The sequence below is a fragment of the Carya illinoinensis genome, chromosome 1, assembly GCF_018687715.1.
Source record: "Carya illinoinensis cultivar Pawnee chromosome 1, C.illinoinensisPawnee_v1, whole genome shotgun sequence".
In the NCBI taxonomy this organism is placed as follows: domain Eukaryota; kingdom Viridiplantae; phylum Streptophyta; class Magnoliopsida; order Fagales; family Juglandaceae; genus Carya; species Carya illinoinensis.
Genome location: NC_056752.1, coordinates 47,841,677 through 47,862,556, shown reverse-complemented (window position 1 = coordinate 47,862,556; position 20,880 = coordinate 47,841,677). Strand labels below are relative to the sequence as shown.

The following is a 20,880-nucleotide window of genomic DNA, read 5'->3' as shown; positions in this document are numbered from 1 at the left end:
GATACATGTCACATTTTAGGATATTTGAGAGTAATGCATTATCATTTTGCGACTTATATTTAATTTTCACCCTTGTTTGAAAATCTTGTACATTTTGGGTAAGATTTTTTTTTGAATAAAACTTCTACATTTACTTGTTATTTTACCAAAATTTATCATTTAAGGTTGAATTTATTTTAGGCAAGATTTTCTTCATCTTTTATGTTAATTTTTTTTTCCTTTTATAATTTATATTTTGAGATTTTTTTTAGTTATGGGGGCCACTCAAGGTGTTGTTGGGGGAGAGGGAGGGGTTGATTGCCTAACCATTGAGCTGCCCTAATTAGTTTAAGACCTGATTTGGATACAAAATCAATATTAAATCATCTCATTTAATTATTATATATATTTTTAAATTTTTATATAAAATATAATAAATAATTTAATTTTTTTAAATATCAAAATAATAATAATATAAGAAAATATTCTAATAATTTTTTATTTAACTTTAATTTTTTTTTATAATTTATCTTATTTCAACTTACTATCTAAATATAGTGGCTCTATAACCACCGGCTCAGATCCAAATTTGGATCCTGACAAATGTAAAATATTTTTTTAAAACACTTTTTTTCATGTTTTTTTTAAATACTCTTACATATTTAAAAAAAATCATAACATCAACAATAATAATAAAAAAAAACTTAGTTAATCATTGGATTAAAAAAAAAAATATCGAGAGAAATGCTCGAGACCCATTATTGATATCCCAAGCATTTCTTATCCAAACAGAATGTAATTCTCCATCAATTTTATTGCAAACCATCATGTTGGAGCCCAAAATGGTAATGATCCATACAACGTATGTGATAACTGAATACAACATTGTATAGAAGTTTATCGCATAAATTAAAAGAAAAAATGAAAATGATATACCTACATCATTCATCAAAACCATCTTTACAACTCATATTTAATTATACACGCATGCTTGGTATATGTTAGTTTGCCACTGTACATGTCATGCAACTTTTTCTTAATTATTCAAGTATGAATGAAGTATTCCTTATATATATATAAATTTATATTCATTATTTTCATATACTACACATCATATATAATTTTTTATTTTTTTTCTCTTATAAAATATATAGTATATGAATGATGAGTAAAATAATTCAATTAACTTAAGAAAAATAAAAATAATTTTTTTTTTAAATTAAAGAAAAAATGTGATGTATAGTATATGGAGATGATGAATAGTAAAGCTCATAAAAAATAATAATAATAATGTTAGATATAATTATAGGTTATGTAAATTTTGTGCACTTTGTTTTTAAAAAAATGAAATTTATTATTAAAAATTATTTTGTTATGTAAATATTTTATTTATTGATTTATTTTAAATAAATACATGATTTTTATGCACTCTATAATTATAAAAAGAAAAGATATTTACAATTGTGAATTGTGTAATGACCGTATAATTATTTTGAAAAAAATAAAAAAAATATAAATTCATATGAAAAAAAATTTAGTTATTTAATAATAAATTTCACTTATTTTTAAAGTGATTATATAATATTTACTTATTTTATTATTGTATATAAAATTATTTAATTATAAATATTATTATTTTTTTAAAATAAAAATAATATAATTTGGATTTGGTGGTAGCATGTGAGATGCACGTTCTTAAGAGAATGCGAGAATGGCGTTATGTCTGGGGGATGGTATCTATCCATCTATCTATCTATCCCACCTAACGCTACTCAATTGGCAACGTGGGTGGGCCCCACCCAACACATGCAAAATAGAGCATGCACCCTCAGGGTCCCACCACTCGACCTTCAGCTTCAGATTTGATTTGGAACCACAGCCACTTTTTTAAGTTCGGGTCTACGCCCTCTATACATCTGCCTCTCATAAATTAATTACTAAAATTAAATCTGGTCCGCTCATTCTTCCTTACTCGTGGGGTGGACCCCACGTTCCAGCATCGCACGGTTACCGTTACCTTCCTGGGTGGACCCTTTCGACTTCCGGAGTGTTCATGATGGAGGTCCTTGGTAAAACAATTGGGGTCATCGCAGGAAAGTATTTTCCCTAGTGTACGTTACGGGAAATTAATGAAAAATTAAAGCCGAAAAGAAAATAACCAGAAAAATCAACGTCCCCTCGTTCCCATCCGAAAACCCTCCGCAAACAAATATAGCCAAAGCAAAGAACTGGAAAAAGCTCTCTCTCTCTCTCTCTCTCTCTCTCTCCCCTCCCCCTCTCTCTGTGTCTCTGGGTGAAAAAATAAGGAAAGTTCTTTTCGTGGGTTGGGTTCTTTCTCTCTGTCTCTCTGTTCGTAATGGAAGCTCCTGACACGACGACTTGCTTTGTTGACGACCTGCTGGACTTCGCGTCGGATATAGGCGAGGAAGACGACGACGAGGACAAACCTAGAAAGGCTCCTCCTCCACTTAACCCTCGCGGGCATGGACCCTTGTCGTTCAACCTTTTGGGCTCGGACGATCCTGGCCTTCCATCCTCTGTAAGTTGTTATAGCGGTCCTTTTTTCTTTCGTCTATCAAAGCATGACGAGTTCACCACCGACTCCGGGGGTTTCGTAGGATCTCCGGGGGGTGGTATACGATGTCTCGGTTAGGGTTAAGGTCGGGCCGCACTCGACTTGGGGGAGTTTGACCGATTGTCTTCGGTTTCATTTCCGAGTCGACCATGTTTCTCCGTGAGTCGGTCGAGTCAGAGCCGATGGCTTAATGAAGATGTGGTACTATTCTGTGTGAGGACAAACAAACCCCTGTAAACCCTAGTGCAAAATACTAGATATTATGTAATTGTCGGCATAGACCAAGGGTGTTATTGGCAATTCGATGTTCCAATCTGGGTGTCTTTATTATCGTGAGCTGTTTCTCACGAGGTCAGTGTTGTACCAATGAATGGGAAGAGAGAGATTATTCTCATATCTGCCCATCACTTTGACGTGTGCGCTTAACAGAAACCATCGAAAATACAATATTACCCTTCTATTTAAGAAACTGTCTACCCCGGGTCACTGTAAGACTTTGTTTGTTTAATAAAAATCAAAAATCTCATTTTACATCTCAATTCATTATTATAATTTTTTCAAATCTCAATATAAAATATAATAAATAATTTAATTTTTTTAAATCTTAATATAAAATTAATATTTAAAAATTATATTATAATAATATTTTATTAATTATTATTCAACTCATCTGTAAGCTGAAAATCAATCCGGCTATTTATGCCCTTTGCTGTCCACGTCAAAATTATTACAAAAAAAAACCGGCGCTTTCTCTTTTTCAAATCGACTCGGTCGAGTGACTTTCAACCGGTCGAGTTAAGCTATGTACTTTTTCTGTTTTTGCTTCCCGAGGCGAAGCTAAGCTAATAAGCTATCTGGCACGTACAGGAGGAGCTTGCTGAGGAGGACCTGGAATGGATATCGAACAAAGACGCGTTCCCAGCGGTGGAAACATTCGTAGAGATACTCTCGGAGCATCCGAGGAGCATATCCAAGCACCACAGCCCGGTCTCGGTGCTCGAAGGCAGCACCACAAGCAGCCTCACCAACAGCACCACCAATAGTAGTACACTCGTGAGTTGCTGTGGCAGCCTCAAGTTCCCCGTGCGAGCTCGCAGCAAGCGCCACCAAAAGCGTCGCAGTTACAAGCCGTGCCAGCTGCAGCTATGGTGGAGCCGACAACAAGCGACTACCAAGAATGTCAAACCAGTAGCGTCTACGGCGACGATCGGGAGGAAATGTCAGCATTGTGGGTCTGAAAAGACCCCGCAATGGCGGGCAGGTCCTTTGGGGCCCAAAACCCTGTGTAATGCTTGTGGGGTGCGATACAAGTCCGGTAGGCTCGTGCCCGAGTACCGCCCGGCGAGTAGCCCCTCGTTCTCCGCCGAGTTGCATTCTAATTCTCACAGGAAGATACTGGAGATGAGGAAACAGAAACATACGGGAATGGGAATGGTGGTGACGTCTGTGGATAAAGGGTAGAGTAGAATATCTAAAAAATTTTACATTTTAGCGTAGTTAGGAGTTAGGGGTTTGTTATAATGGCAGGTTAGGGTGGTTAGTGAAAGGTCATTTGTTTTAATCAACGTCTGGTAGGGGGAATTTTTGACTTTAGTGTGTTTGGTTACGCCATAGACTAGAAACAGAGGATAGCGTTCTTTGGTTTCGCCCAATTTAATTCTTTGTTTTATTGCTGTTTGGATTGGAGAATCGAGATATGGGAGAGATTAAGGTGAAAGAAAAAAAAAATTGTGGAATGCTGCATTGTGGGGCTTTGGTGATTTGCTTGGTTGAGACTTGAGAGAAGTGGTAGTTTTGCTCTTCGACTTCTGAATCCTTTTTTCGCTAAAGACGATGTACTAGTTTGGCTGTTCTACTTATTGCTGCAATCCACAAACTGGTTTTTGTTCTCTCTCATTATCATGGCTCGCATCTTCTGTTGGTGTGTTGTAAAAAATTGTTGAATTTCAAGTTCTAACTTCTAGGCCAGCAGCATGTACGTGTCCATGGAGTTGTTCCAGCGAATAAACAAGGTGTCCGTCTTTGCATGTCTATAAGAATTTGTTTTGAATCTTAAGGTGAGTTCTCTAATCTTTTATCCGTGTTGAATGAATTGGGACAGTCGAGGGTTTTGAATTTTGGTCACTCGAAGTACGTAAAGAGGCAAACGTTGTTCTGATTTGCAGATATTTGATTGCCCGCAAGGTAAGTCTACTTGATCTATAACTCCTGCTGCTTCAATGGTGATCAGAGACAGAGTTGCAATCTTTTAAACCAACCCATTTCTTTACCAGTATCCTATCCATCAATGGGACATCGGCTCCAAATGATGGGCAAATAGCACAAGTGAATTTCGTTGGCTGATTCGAGGTGGTGGGAACTTTTCAACGGATCACAGGAAGAATGAGAGGCAAAGGAATGGGAAATCGTCAAAATGCTGGAGATGATGATCAAATGATAGGGCGGTTTGTTGATCCTCTCTCGTCCTTTCTAATATCCGACATCCTAATTTCAGTTGGGTTCTAGAGAAGGAGAAGGGAACGAACAAGATTCCCTAGAATTTCCTAAATTAAATACGTTGTATAATTGGAACAGATATAGACAGGACGTGGACCAATGCAACTTTGAAACATCATACCGACAGTGTGACACACCTGGTAGTGATAATCACTCACACAATCTCCTATACCTACACGCAATTCCCTGGCTCAAAAGTCAAAAACCGGTTCAGACTATGCTCAATAAAGGGGGAGGGGGGCATTACAAGTGGAATTGTCAAAACTTAAAAGAGATTCCCTTCGCCAACCCACTCATTTTTGTCCTCTTGCGTTATGCTCTGGACAAGGTATATGGTCTAACCATCTAAGCTAGTGTGCCTGATGGTACGCATGACTGGTTATCCAAAAGGCCCACAGACCAATAATAGGATCTTCCCCCTGAAAAAATGGAAAAGAAAATTCAGAGAGAATCGTTCTAGATAAAAATATGGGGAGAGCAAATGTATCAATGCATGTTTTGAATAGCTCTGTTTTTAGATGCCGAAACAGTGACCTTCAATTACGTGAGGCTATTAGCCGTTTCAGCAGCTGGAATGGAAGCCAGAGAGAGAGAGAGACCACTCAACCCATCTCTCTCTCTTTCTTTTGGTAATCTTTATTTGGTTCCATTCACGAGGTAGATAAAGTCACGCAGCATAGGCATCCCATGGAAGAGAAAATCAACTCTCTCTGCTTTTTTGGCCACCATTAATTGTCTGTTTCTTAGTAGAGAGAATAATCAAGGGTATTACGGTTCTAGATCACTGGATCTAGCTGGTTAAATGAGTGGTAAAGGCCTAAAGTAAAAGGGTGCAAGGCCAGCTTTTACTTTCATGTTCATTTTCTTTTTTGAGGAGGGTAAGCGGCATGACTCACGTTGTCTACTTTCCAATTCCCTGAGTCGGATAAAAAGTTGGGTTCCTTTCTGGACAAGGTTGGTCTAATGCTATCTCAGCATTACATGTAATATTCCACTTAAAGCTTCGTGCATGTGTGTTGGAACAAGGGACAGCTTTGAGGAGAGGCTCTCCAGCTTGCCCTCCTGATGCCCATGTTCTCTGTTATTGAATGCATTTGATTGGCTTACATTACAAAAACCTATTGATAAAAGTGCTATAGTGATAAAGTGATTTTACAAAAATATTTATGACGTGACTTAATATTATCAGTTAATTTATAAAATAAATATATAAATTTGTGAGTTTACTTTTAAAAAATACTTTTATGGCTAAAATATTTTTTATTCGTAGTAATAAGGGGCTTTTTCTTGGAAGATATAGCCATTTATGCAAAAACCTATTGGTGAAAGTTTTAAATGATTGAGATAGGGTTTTACAAATGTGAAATGAAAGAATGACCCTCCTATTAAGAATTAGAACTGACTCTGTCTCCATTTTTCATAACAAATGATTAATTGAATCTTAGGTTAGAAAAGGCGAGACTGAGAGGCTCAAACCCACAGCTTTAGTCTTGATAGGGCAGTGCTCTAACCAATTGAACTTCAATTCTTGAAAAATTAAGTATACAACCTTCCAATTATTTGTTTCTCATTAGATTTAATTCACCAATAAGACAAGAAATGATGAATATGATCATCACTAAACTATTATTTCAACTTTTTAACTTTTTATTTTAATTTATTTTAAAATTTTGGTTTGGAGATTTGGACCATTTGGTTACTCAAAATTTCCCAATAAGAATGCAGAATGCAGAATGCCTTGTAAGTTGTACCACACTACCACTCTTGAAAGATGATCGCATATGCATTTTCTAAGACCTGTGGCTCATTGGGCTCATCCTTAAACTGTAGCTGGCCAGGATCATTTCATTGTTGTCCTCACCGCATATAAAAGACTTTTGCATTATTGCATGCGAGTGGAGGATAATATGAACCCCAAATTCACACACATGTGGTTCATCTTCATTCATTTCACTTACGTAGTGCCATTTTGTACAATTCCACTAAGGCTTCTCTTTGTTTGTGCGCAAAACCTTTTTTGCTAAAAACAACACAGAAAAAAGACTCTATTATTTGTCTGCTTCCCTATAGTCAACCAATGAAACCTTTCTAGATAATGTATTTTGTCAACGACTGTTTGGATTCAAATCATGCCAATGGGTTCTGCCTAATTTCCAAAAAAAAAAACGCCTTAGCATGCAGGTCATGTAGGAATGATCTGTATTAGGGTTCTGAAATCAAGGAGTTTTTCTCGGTTTTCTCCGGTTCTCCTAGGACTTAGAATTTAAGATCTAACACGGGTCTTCAAAAGTAAAGTTAGGAACAATTGTTCAAGAAGATTTTTTTTTTAGATGGTGTTAGCAGGCCGTCCCAGCACTTAGCGCCCGGCATATCGTTAGCACAAATGTTGGATTTTTTAAATTATTTTTTAACATCTCTGATCATTAAAAAATATATATAATTTTACTAATAATCAATTTTTTAATCATTAAGTAAAAAAATTAAAATGTCTGAACAGTAAGATTGAGTGATAAATTTGACAGACTCCACTGACATTTTATCAATTTTTTTTTTTTTTCAATGCATCTTTGTCATAGGGGTCTTGAAAGCTATGAGCTGAAAATGGATGCTTTCTTCTTGTTTAATCATCATCGCTAATTGACCAATGGAAAAGGTATGGATTGACAGCAAAATCTCACGAGAGACTTGGTGGAGTTGGCAAAATGGCAACCATGGCGTTGACTACCAAGTACTGATCGGCTCCTACATAAAGGCTTGATGACTTTATATTTGGTTGATGAGTGGAATTTGTTTCTTGCTTTTGTGTTTTGTTGATTCAGATTTACGTTTTTATGAATGTTTTTACATGTTTTTACTCATAGGCCGACAAAATACAATGATGAAGGTCTCACGGACAGAAGTTGGGCATGGTGACCATAATCTTACTCTCAGGATATATTTGGATGCAATATTTCAGTATATCTGTAAATAATAATGATATTATTTGAATTAAAATATTTTATTAGATTTTAAAAAATAAGAAAAAAAATTAAATTAAAATATTATAAATTTAAAAAAAATTGTAAAAAATAATATTATTTCACTAACCTTGAGCGTTTGAGTGATGCTTGAAAAAAGAAATATCTTAGAACACTTGAAAGAGTTGCGTCGCCAAAGCACCCACGGACGAGTCGACGACCTTCCTAATTACTTGTTTCAAAGCTACGTAGCTACTCTTTTATATGGCCTAAAGAAGTGTGACATGGGAAGGGAAAGGGCTGTCCATCATGCATGGCATCTTGATCTGGGTAAGGAAAGCACTAAGCAATTGCAGAATTGCACTGCAGAGTCTGATGTTATATATCTTTGTTTGCTTGAATTTCTGCATTGGGATTAGTTTTTTCTTACTAATGGCTGAGTGCCTAAAGTTTGTATTTTACTGCTTTACTGAACACGTGAAAGGCTCAGGGCCACAAGAAAGGGCCCCCCACTATGGAGTTGGCAGTCTGGTTTGGCAATCATGGCTGGGTGCCTAAAGTTTACTACTTTACTAATATGCCTATTTTTTTTTTTTTTAATGTATTGGGAAATTTATTTACCCAAATAAATAAAGTGTTTGGAAATTGGGATTTTGAAAAACCCAAAAATATAGAAAAAAATAATAATTCTACTTAATATTTCACACTTCTTTTGTTTTTTTTATAATAAATATATAGTATATGAATGATAAATAGAACAACTTAATTAGTTTAGTAAGAATATAATAAAAAATTAAAAATTAAAATATATATATATAATGTATAGTATAGAATGATAATAATATAACCCATAAAAAAAATAATACAAAAATTAAGGCTATTATCAATTCCCAAGGAAATATTTATTTGTGGGTAGTCTCTTCCATGCAGCTCCATTTAGTATAAGGGCAATTGTTACTTAGCCCATCGTTTTGTCTCTTCAAAATTATTAATAGTGTAATTATAATTTTTGTCTATATATTTTTAAAATATATTTAAATATTTAAAAAATAAAAATAAAATACAAATTTACTAGTAAATACTTACTCAGCTATTAAGAATAAACAATAATAAATAAATAAAATAAATGAGTGGTCAAAATGATAGGACCATTTAGCATTTCTCTTAATATAATGTGATTGTGATTATATGCATGTACGATTAATGGGAAAAAATGAATTTTATGTGAAAATTATGGGTAAATCAAGAATTTAAGTATATCTGGAAAAAAAAAATATTTTATTTCAAATGCAATTAAATTGAGCAAACAGGCCATATGAACGTTATTTAGCTCGTCTATATAAATTATTACCATGTCTCCATCTTAAGTTTTTAGTTGTCTGTACAGTCACATATTTCAAAATTTATTGGGATTAGTCTAAACTGTAATACATTCTTTTTTATTCTTTTTTTTTAATTATATAGTTAAAAAATGAGTTCGTCTTTTGGATGATTTATTCATAGAAATTAAGTCTTTCATTTCTATGAAGTGTGAGTTTGAATCTCTATTTAGGAACAATGCTGTTTTTAAAACGTTTGTTTGTAAAGAGTATCGTAGTAGTAAAATCCAGACTAGTTTAGTAATATACTAGTGGAGTTTCAAATGGTTGATACATGGATATCTCCGTATGTCTTTAATCATGAATGTAAGTTTATTTTAATGAATGAATGATAATATTTTTTAAAAAATTTTTTTTTTTGATTGAAATGTGAATGGCATAAAATTGACTATTCTTTTTTATTTTTGTTAACACTTTATAACAACCAAGTGGAAGATTTTTATTTGTCATCTAAATAATTGTTATATCTAATCATCCCAATTAATGTAATCACATTTTATAAGACTAATTAAGATGTATACCTAACCAATTATGGTGTTATGAGATATACAGTAAGTTTTTCATCTCTTATTCATGAATTTCCTATGTATATGATTTTTTTTCTTTTAATGAATCGTGGAAGTTTTTCTTCTATTCGATACTAATTTTTCTAAAGTCTCGGTCTTTATAATTTTTAGGAATATAGTTTTGAAGCTTTTACTTTTATATCTTTTTAATCTCCAAATTTCCCTATTTGTATAAGGTATTCGTATGCGATAAAGTGAAGTAATTAATAAAATTAATATACCGTCTTATTCTTTAAAAAAAATTAAAAAAAATCATATAAAAAATAGTAAATTTTAAAATAAAAAATAACGTTACTTTACAACCAAAAATTCAAAGGTAAAACTTTAAAAAAGTTGTTCACAAATAAAACATTTTTGAGATAAAAAGGGATGGGAATTCGGAAGTCCTCTTTGGCACAGAAAAATGTCAACCCCAACACATACGGACCATTGGATGGATTCTGGTCAAGTGGAGATGAGCCGAAAGAAAGGACAATGTACAGTGAAGAAGCAACAGTCTGGACTCTGTACAAGGAAGAGCTTAACACGTGGCCCCCTGTCCCAACAGTTATCCTCAATTTCCACAATTTCAAGTGAGCCAAGCCCTACACTAGTTATCGCCTTTCAAGATTGCATCATTTGCCGACAGACTGACTGATTAGACCACTAAGGTGGACCGTCCGATAGGGACATAAAGTCAAGTGGCTGGGCGCGTCCAAATTGTTTGAGATTGGTAGGGACAGCCTCCACCGTCCTCTTGGACATCTCTTCTTTCAAACCTCTCTAACTATAATATTTTTAGAATAGATATTTATAATTGTAAATTAAAATCATTATATAATTATTTTTAAAAAAATAAATAAGATTTAAAATTTATATAAAAATTTAATTATGTAATAATTGATCTTATTTTTTAAAACGGTTTTGTGATATTTATACATTTTATGAGTATATGTAAAATTATTTTTTAAATAATTATATTTATATTTTTTGTTGTGTTTTACAATTCATTTTTAAAAAAAAATTATATTCAAAATTTTAAAATAGGAAATTTTTACATAATTTAAAATAAAATAAATTCAATCAATTAACATAATCATGTAATTTTATTAAAAATAAATTTAATTTTATAAATCGACATTTTTTTACTCTTTGAGTTATTTTTTATAAAATTAAATAAATAAATTACATGATTAATTGGTTGATTGAATTTTTTTTTTATAAATTATATAAGAAAGTCATGTTTTGAAATTTTTAATTATGTATTTTTTAAAAATATATGTTAGATTTGAATAGTGAATTAAGATAATATGAGTTGAGATGAAAGTTAGAAGTTGAATAAAATATTATTTTTTAATATTATAATTATTTTAAAATTAAAAAAATTTAAATTATTTATTATATTTTATATAAAAATTTATAAAAATTATAATAATAAAAAGAGAATAATAAATCCGTACCTAGGCTTCTTTTTTAAACACTAATTATGGAACGTGAGCAATGAAATCCACTTTACACAGATAAGAACTTCAGGCCATTTTTAAACGCTAAAAAGTTGTGGCATGCTGACATGAATATTTATTCACGGAGGACTTGGAGGCAAGATTAGATCAGAGGCGGTCGCAAAAAAACCAGAGAAGCAAACTGCAGTGGCTACCTACCAAAGCCAAGCAGCCATCCTAATCAGAAAAATCCCGAAGTTCTCTCTTCTGTTCACTCTTTTCAAGCACTAAGATGTTGAGAGAAACTTACAAGCTGATAGCCCCACTCTGGAGAGGGCATCAGCCGTAGCCATTAAGGTGAAGAGGAAATGAGAGCATGCCTTGTCGGCCATTAAAGCTTCGACGGAGAGCTTTCGCCCGCCTCTTCGAATCTACCTAAAAGAACCTTGACGAGTCACGACAGCAACCATAACTGTAGCACAAAGTTTCGGCTTTGCAATCTTTTTCAATAAAATATTTTAGAGAAAATCATTTTTTCGGATTCGTTGCACTTTGAGTTTCCTGGTTGAAAAGCCGCAAAAAGGAGGGTAGATTTTTCTGATTCTTTTTGTAACTGTTTTTTTCCTCCTCTCTCTCTTCTTTTTGGAACAAAATCTTGGCCCGTGGATCGAGGATCCCACCAATTGTGAGGAAAAGGCGAACTGGGTTTACTTGTTTTCACCCTTCGATTCATGAATTACACGGTTTTCATTTTGTCATGGCAAGCAGTACTCTGTTTGCAGTGGTGGTCTCGCTGCTTTCATCATGTCTTTCTTGACGAGTGATCGCGGGCTTTGCAAGGTGCGTTTTAACTTGTAAATAGTCACTGTGATCTTTGTTGGAAATTTTCAATTTTGTGTATTGTTGGCTTCTTTGGACTATTATGTCATTGGTTTGGTAACAAGCTGACTTCTTTTGATGATTGAATTTATGGGTGGTGGTTGTTACTTGGTTTACCAGTCGCAAATTTTTTTAGTTGTTCAGGTGATGGCTTTATCACTGTTTTCATCTGTCTTTTAATTTCTCTTAAGTTGTTCTTTTTATTCGTTTAGATGATTGAACTGAATTTGTGGATTAATCTCTCAATCACTTATTTTAGTTTGTTTAGGTAGTTGAAAACTGATTTTGGGTACACTTCATTTTGATTGTTTCATCTCACTTTTTGAAATTTTTTTGTCATTATAAAAATCCAATTACCTTCTTGCAGTTATGAAATGTGATGTTACCATAATTTGCAATCTGAAGTAGTTATGCGTGTGCAGGCATTACTATATCTAATTATGTCGTAATTCTTATCAGTCAGAGCGCCGCTAAAATGTCGGGGAATATCAATTGGAGGAGCATTGTGGGATGGAGGTTTATCGGGTTCTTGCTTGTTGCTACCGTACCCTTTTGTATTTCAGAGGGGTTGAATTCGGATGGGCTTTACCTCCTGGAGCTGAGAAATGGTCTTCGCGATCAGTTTAACCGTTTGGGAAATTGGAACTCCACTGATCGAACACCATGTGGATGGCATGGTGTGAAATGCACCTCTGATAATGATCCCGTAGTCCATTCGCTTCGCTTGAATTCATTGAATCTTTCTGGAACCCTGAGCTCTAGCATTGGTGGTTTGGTCCATCTTACTGAGCTTGATCTCTCTGATAATGGGCTCACTGGAGACATACCTAGGGAGATTGGAAACTGTTCCAAGTTGGAGTATCTTTATTTGAATAATAATCAATTTGATGGGCAACTTCCTGCTGAGTTGGGGAATCTGTCTTGGTTAAGAAGATTGAATGTATGCAACAATAGAATATCTGGCCCTATTCCGGAGGAGTTAGGAAACTTGTCTTTATTGGTTGATTTTGTGGTATATACCAACAATCTCACAGGCCCATTACCTCGTTCTATTGGGAATCTCAAGCAGCTAACTTCATTTAGAGCTGGGCAAAATGCTATTTCTGGTAACATACCAGCCGAAATAGGTGGATGTGAGAGCTTGGAACTACTTGGTCTTACCCAAAATAATATAGGAGGGAAAATACCAAAGGAAATTGGGATGCTGGGCAAGTTGAAAGATCTGATTCTACATTCAAACCAGCTTTCGGGGTTTATCCCAGAGGAACTTGGGAACTGTACAAGCCTTGTAACCCTTGCTTTGAATGATAATGATCTCGGGGGATCTATACCTAAGGAGATTGGGAACTTCAAATCGTTGAGGATGTTGTACCTCTATAGGAATAAGCTGAATGGAACGATTCCGAGGGAGATCGGGAATCTTTCTCTGGCCCGTGAAATTGATTTCTCGGAGAACTATTTGACAGGTGAGATCCCCTCTGAGTTCATTAAGATCACAAACTTAAGCTTACTATACCTTTTCCAGAACCAGCTTACAGGTGTTATACCAAAAGAGCTCATTAGCTTGAGGAACCTGACAAAAGTTGACCTCTCAATTAATCAGCTAACAGGTCCTGTTCCATTTGGGTTTCAGTATTTGACTAAAATGATCATGTTACAGCTTTTCAACAACTTTCTGAGTGGCAGCATTCCTCGGGGGCTTGGTCTCCACAGCAGACTTTGGGTGCTTGATTTATCGAACAACCAACTAACAGGAAGAATGCCACCTCATCTTTGCCAACATTCTAACCTGATTTTGTTGAATCTGGAGTCTAATAAGCTGCATGGAAATATCCCAGCTGGGGTCATCAACTGCCAATCATTGGTGCAACTTCGTCTGGTTGGAAACGGGCTTACTGGAAGCTTCCCGTCAGACTTGTGCAAATTAGTGAACCTTTCTGCTGTTGAATTAGATCAAAACAGGTTCAGTGGTCCAATTCCTCCAGTTATTGGGAACTGCCACAAGTTGCAGAGGCTTCATATTGCAGGAAATTACTTTACATCAGAGTTGCCTAAGGAAATAGGAAATCTATCTCAATTGGTGACTTTTAATGTTTCTTCGAACTTGCTTACGGGAAGGATTCCACCAGAAATTGTTAATTGCAAGATGCTTCAGCGGCTTGATCTCAGCCAAAATAGGTTTATAGATGCGTTACCAAATGAGCTCGGAATCCTTTTGCAGCTGGAGCTTCTCAGACTATCAGAAAATAATTTCTCTGGAGATATACCTTCAGCATTGGGAAACCTCTCCCACTTGACAGAGTTGCAGATGGGTGGCAATTCATTTTCTGGTGAAATACCTCGTGAGTTGGGTTCTCTTTCAAGCTTGCAGATTGCATTGAATCTGAGCAATAATAATCTCACTGGGAGAATACCAGAAGAGCTTGGCAATCTTAAAATACTGGAATACCTCTACCTCAATAATAATCAATTGACTGGTGAAATTCCCAGCACATTTGAAAATCTGTCGAGTTTATTGGGCTGCAATTTCTCATACAATGACCTTACTGGACCTTTACCTTCTGTATCACTGTTTCAGAACATGGCCATCAACAGCTTCATTGGGAACAAAGGGCTTTGTGGTGGCCTTCTTCGAGGTTGCAGTGGAAAATCATCTCCATCTGTTCCATCTTTGGAAAGAGTTGGTGCTCCTCAGGGTAAAATCATTACAGCAATTTCAGCTGCCGTGGGTGGGGTTTCTCTCATTCTAATTGTGATTCTTCTGTATTTCATGAGACGTCCAGCTGAGACAGTTCCTTCCTTGCAAGATAAGGACATTTCATCGCCAGATTCAGACATCTATTTTCCACCAAAAGATGGGTTCACTTTTGAAGATCTGGTTGAGGCCACAAACAATTTTCATGACAGATATGTTGTTGGAAGGGGAGCTTGTGGAACAGTTTATAAAGCAGTCATGCATTCTGGAAAGATCATTGCCGTTAAGAAGCTAGCATCTAACAGGGAGGGGAACAACATTGAGAACAGTTTTCGGGCTGAGATTTCAACTCTTGGAAAGATTAGGCATCGTAACATTGTGAAGCTATATGGTTACTACTATCATCACGGTTCCAATCTGCTTCTGTATGAGTACATGGCTAAGGGTAGCTTGGGTGAAATGCTTCATGGGGCCTCTTGTAGTCTGGAATGGCCGACTCGGTTCACAATAGCTCTTGGGGCTGCTGAAGGTCTTTCTTATTTACATCATGATTGCAAACCAAAGATTATTCACCGCGATATAAAGTCCAATAATATTCTACTAGATGACGGCTTTGAGGCCCATGTTGGTGACTTTGGTTTGGCAAAAGTAATCGACATGCCTCAATCTAAATCAATGTCAGCGGTCGCTGGATCATATGGGTACATTGCTCCAGGTAAGCATGCTGCATCCTTTTAAGCGCTTTCAGACTCCCGTTTCAGACTCACTAAAGACACTTTATTATTATTAGTCTATAAGATTATTTCTAATACAGCGTCTGTTATAAGGAAATGCTTACTATGGTTAATAAAGTCCTAGCCATGATAGGGCACTTTGATTCGTTAAAATGATCCTTTCATACTGACATATAGCAATACGTACAAATGCATATTTTAAGTTTGGCTCAGTGGCAAATCTCTCTCTCTGCATTTTTGAATATTATAATTCAGTGTTTACATAGAAATGATCGAAACATTTTACTCTTGTTGGAGCAGAATATGCATACACTATGAAGGTTACAGAAAAATGTGACATTTATAGCTATGGAGTGGTTTTATTAGAGTTGCTAACTGGAAAAACTCCTGTACAACCACTAGATCAAGGGGGTGATCTTGTCACATGGGTGAGAAAGTATGTTCGAGACCATTCATTGGCATCTGTGATACTTGACCCGAGACTGAATCTTGAAGACAAAAGTACGGTTGAACACATGCTTACCGTCTTAAAAATTGCTTTGATGTGCACAAGTATGTCGCATTTGGACAGACCATCAATGCGACAAGTCGTCTTGATGCTCATCGAGTCTAATGAGTGAGAAGGGAACTTTACTTTCTCCAATTTATGGTCTGCTTAAAGTTGATGCCTTCTGTAAGTATGTGGCCGTTTCAAATATCTATTAACTGAGGTGATTTCTTGGGACTGGTTCTTCCTAGTATTTTTCACAACGGAAAAAATGAGAGTCTGTTGTACATGTTTTCTTTAAAAGAATATCATCATTGGGCTTCTGCTTATAATTCTCTGAAATACCGTATTTTCTTTTGCAATTACTGCGGTATGATCACTCTGGTGTACTGCTGTGGTTCTTTTCCGTATGTATCTTAAAGGTCCTCAAGTTAATGGAATTGGTTGAAGGATGATATTTATCTTCGTGTATATAATACCTCGAAGGATGTGAATAGTTTATTGCTGGTTACATATGGTGGTGAACACTTTCCATAGCACACATGAATGTTCTCTCAATGCCAAGGTAGCATGCAAGACTGATGGAATTGCTTCTATTTGGATTACTCTAGGTTGAGTTAAGGTTTGATTTGAATTTAGGGATGAGATGATATGATTTTAGATGAAAGATAAAAGTTGAATAAAATATTGTTATTATTGTTTTAGAATTTGAAAAAGTTGAATTGTTTATTATATTTTGTGTAAGAATTTGAAAAAGTTGTAATAATGAGATGAAATGAGACGAGACGAGTTCCCAATCCAAAGTAGCTAACAAATTAGTGGACATGTATGTCATTTCAAATACTAGAAGGCTTGAGTTTGAGAAGCTTTACTAGGCCAAATAGTAGTATTGAACATCTTTGAATTAAGGTCCTATATGGTTTTCTAGAATGCTTTTTTCTTCCTACATTTCTAGTGCATTTGTTTGCAATATGGTTGCTTCCAGCCCCATCTGTGCACGTAATCAGGGCGCGTTGTGAGATGAATGAAGCGAATGACTCGGTACTCAGCTTTGAAATATCAACGAACCAAACCTAGAAAACCAAATAATTGAGTGGATCCTGTTCTTTTCCTTTAAAAAGTTAAATCTAGCTGAGTTTGAATCTAGGTTGGCTCAACAAAATACTTCTTTAAGAAGCTCTTAATAAACAAGATTAGTCAAGAAGCAACTCAAGATTGGTTAGATCAAACTCGAGTTTGACTCGATTCGTTTATTAAATGAGGCATTTGTAAATAAAAAACCATGATCGATTATCAAATTAAACAATTTGTATTAATTTTGACTCGATTTGTATATGCTCATATAAATTTGATAACTTTGTATTTATTATTATTTTTATAATATTATCTTTAACTTTATAATAATGAAAATATCTAAAGTCTTAAAAAGATTGGACGAAATTATGCTCTGAATACTTTATATGTTGCTTGAGCCCTTGCGAATATAATAAAATAGTAATTTGTTCACAAACTGAAAATATATTTTGACGATGAAATTAAGATATTATTCATATTTGTGTTGGAATAAAAATTAAAGCAATACAACTTAACCACCCATAACTTCTTTATACTCCTAAATTCATTCAAGGTTGTTCGAGAGAAAATTGCATCAAAGTTTTGAGTAACCTACTACGTACGTGCATACGCTCAATACATATTACTCATTTACAAGCTAGCTACTGTGTGCATGCATGCGAAGAAAACAATTTAAGATCAGTAAAAAGCAATCAGATCGTGAAATGGAAGCTGCTTAATCTATAGTTGGTTTAACCAGAAGTTTCCATATGTTTTTAAAGGATACCCATTGTCGGTTTCTTTCTCCTTCGATCATTTGCTTTTTTTTTTTTTAATAGATATATACTGGGTGTTAGTCTTGATTAATCTCGAGGATGCATGTATTAGTTTTTTTCAAAGTTCATGACCAGTTCAAGTATACATTATTGCAAGGGGGTAGCACTGCTCGTTCTCTCTCTCTCTCTCTCTCTCTCTCTCTCTCTCTCTCTCTCTCTCTCTCTCTCTCTCTCTCTCTCTCTCTCTCTCTCTCTCTCTCTCTCGATAAAACATAGGAATTGGGTCACCTGGTCATTGAGAAGTAATTTTTATATTGATAGCCAGAATCAAATAATTTTTAAAATCCTTTTGCAAAGAAGTTATGAGCAGGGTGAGTGAGATCGTGGATATTAAGTTAGTTGTATATAAATGTCGCATGGCAAACTCAAATAAGAACAAAAGTAAAAGGAAAAAAATACCCGAAAGGAGGGAATGACAATAGAATATAAATAAAAGGCAGGCCAGAGGATTCTTTATTTTAATTTTTATCTTAAAGGAGCAAATCAACACATGAACTGAGGAGGGTCTAGCTAGCTAGGACTGTTCATGGAGACCAGTCATAGCAAATATCGTACCTACTAGTCTTTTCATTAAACATACAAGGACGATCAACCTTAATGTTCCACAAACAAAGGGTGCAAAGGCTTTGATCCCTAGTGGTGACGTATATATTAAAATGATGGAACACATCATTCCATTGAAAGCCGCAGTGGTAAAGCGTAGTGCGCATAAAGTTGGGCCTGAATTCGAATTGGTAGTAACCAGAATGATAGAAAATAATGTGGGTGCCAAGGTCATCATCCGCTGACATACAGTGCACCAAAAGTTCCATACCTTCACCCAAATCGTTACTGATGCGTACGGTTGCTTTGTGTTGCAAAAACCCGTCCTCACTCATGGACACTCTAGCGATCAGGATCATGAGCACCAAAACTACTACCTGTTTGCTTATGCATGAAACCATGTTGACGATGATGTTCTCTCTGTTTTCTTCTCTTCTCTTGTTTTTGGTGGGGTGGAAATCTTGAGGACTCCGAAACCCTATATATAGGGGAGGATGATCAGTATCATTGTTTTCTGTCCAATTTAATGTGGTTTATGAGTAGTAAAAGTTGTCTAAATACTACCATAATTAATACTGCTCTCATTAATTAAGTGTGAGTCATACTAAAAGTTGTTTAAATACTACCATAATTAATACTGCTCTCATTAAGTGTGAGTCATACTCCCTTAATTTATTAGTATTAATTAATGTCCTTGGTGATCTGTCTCCAGGGCAATATGGTCTCACCGGTTATAGAAACGATTTTAATGGCATTTTAGAAAGGGAGAGCTATTAATTATTAGTAATTATGGGTGATGCCAAATTAAAGGAAGTGGTGAGGAACGTCACAATTAAACGTGATTAATATTTTCTTCGACTGAAATATTTATTTAAGTCAGTTTAATTTGGGGGGGACTGTTGGTGCTACCATATATATATATATATATTTACCAAAGAGCCTATAGCCACACATATGGTGATTCCGTCCCGAGTTTATTAAAAAGCCTTTACTTGTGGAGGAAGAAAACGGTGGTTATACGCCAAGCAACAGGAAGATAGCAAATCCCCCCAATTCAAAACCAACAAAATCTACAGCCAAAAATCTAAACAAGCCTAACCCCATGGCAAAACTAAACAAACCTAAAGAACAACCCCCCCCCAAAAAAAAAAATCAAGAAATACGATTATATGCCAATCCCACCTAGTTGAGCCTATACAAACCACGGACCTCGCGACCTAGATGAGCCACTTCTCTAACTATATTATTCACCTCAATTGCCCCCTCACGAGCAAAGAAATCCACCACTTTATTATTCTCTTTAAAACAATGACTAATAGTGTAATCAAATTCATCCAGTAATATGAATAGTTTATCCCAATAATCTCAAAGATGCCAAATTGTACAAGTTTTTGCTAATATCCAAGAAACTACCACCTAGGAATCACATTCAACGTTAATGCAAAATAAATCCACTTCCTTGCACCAAATGAGACCTTCCAATACTGCTCGAAGTTCAGCTTCATTGTTAGAACAAACACCAAAAGATTTGGAAAAAGCAAAGATGAAATTATAATTGCAATCTCGTAGAACCCCCGCCACCGGGTCCAGGGTTCCCAAAACTACTGCCATCAAGGTTGAGCTTGAACTTGCCCCTTGGGAGTTTAACCCACTTCACAAGTTGAACTCTTCTAATTTTTGGTTCCACAATTTCCACACCCACTTTGGTAAGCAAACTTTTATCCCCCCTTGACAGCCGCTTCACTTTATTCACATTATTGGCAAAAACTTTAATCCAATATATTATAGAGCTAAAAACCAAATTACTGGATTCAGACATACCTTTCATTCTCGCCTTACAATGTCATTGCCACAATCACCATATAACCACCAAAGGGATCAACAAAATCACAATTCCCATTTGGATATGGCGAGAAGCTCTATTGAACAACCCTTGAACTCTTTCTTTCCACCCCTATTGAGCAGTGAAATGAAAACCAAGTTCCGCATACACTCTCTTCCCTATCTCAATAGCAAATTGACCCTTATTCAAAACTTGTTCAAGGTCTTCCTCATGCTCCTCATTACAGCAGTTGCAACACGAAACCAAAGGGATGCCACACCTGCGCACTTGATCATTCATCGGAAGACAATTAAACATTGCTTTCTACATGCAAATGGAAAGTTTTTTTGGGATCCACTTGTTCCGAATCCAGCCTAACCAATCAATTTTCTGAAATTTAACACGAAGATTTGTCCTAAGCCGACTTAGAAGAAAACAACCAATTTTTATCAGGTAGC

General features: G+C 35.4%; 2 protein-coding genes across 2 annotated transcripts; both read left to right on the top strand.

Annotated features, from left to right (window-relative positions):
• Positions 1-2,170: 2,170 nt before the first annotated feature.
• Positions 2,171-4,450, top strand: LOC122279060 (GATA transcription factor 1). The gene is made up of 2 exons (XM_043089379.1): positions 2,171-2,518; positions 3,422-4,450. Exons 1-2 carry the CDS (start codon positions 2,336-2,338, stop codon positions 4,013-4,015), a joined length of 777 nt encoding a protein of 258 aa, XP_042945313.1. The 5' UTR covers positions 2,171-2,335; the 3' UTR covers positions 4,016-4,450.
• A 6,982-nt stretch (positions 4,451-11,432) lies between these two features.
• On the top strand, positions 11,433-16,639 carry LOC122279053 (probable leucine-rich repeat receptor-like protein kinase At2g33170). Its single transcript, XM_043089368.1, has 3 exons — positions 11,433-12,227; positions 12,712-15,662; positions 15,982-16,639. The coding sequence occupies exons 1-3, from the start codon at positions 12,178-12,180 to the stop codon at positions 16,299-16,301; spliced, it is 3,321 nt and encodes a 1,106-aa protein (XP_042945302.1). The 5' UTR covers positions 11,433-12,177; the 3' UTR covers positions 16,302-16,639.
• Positions 16,640-20,880: the final 4,241 nt, after the last annotated feature.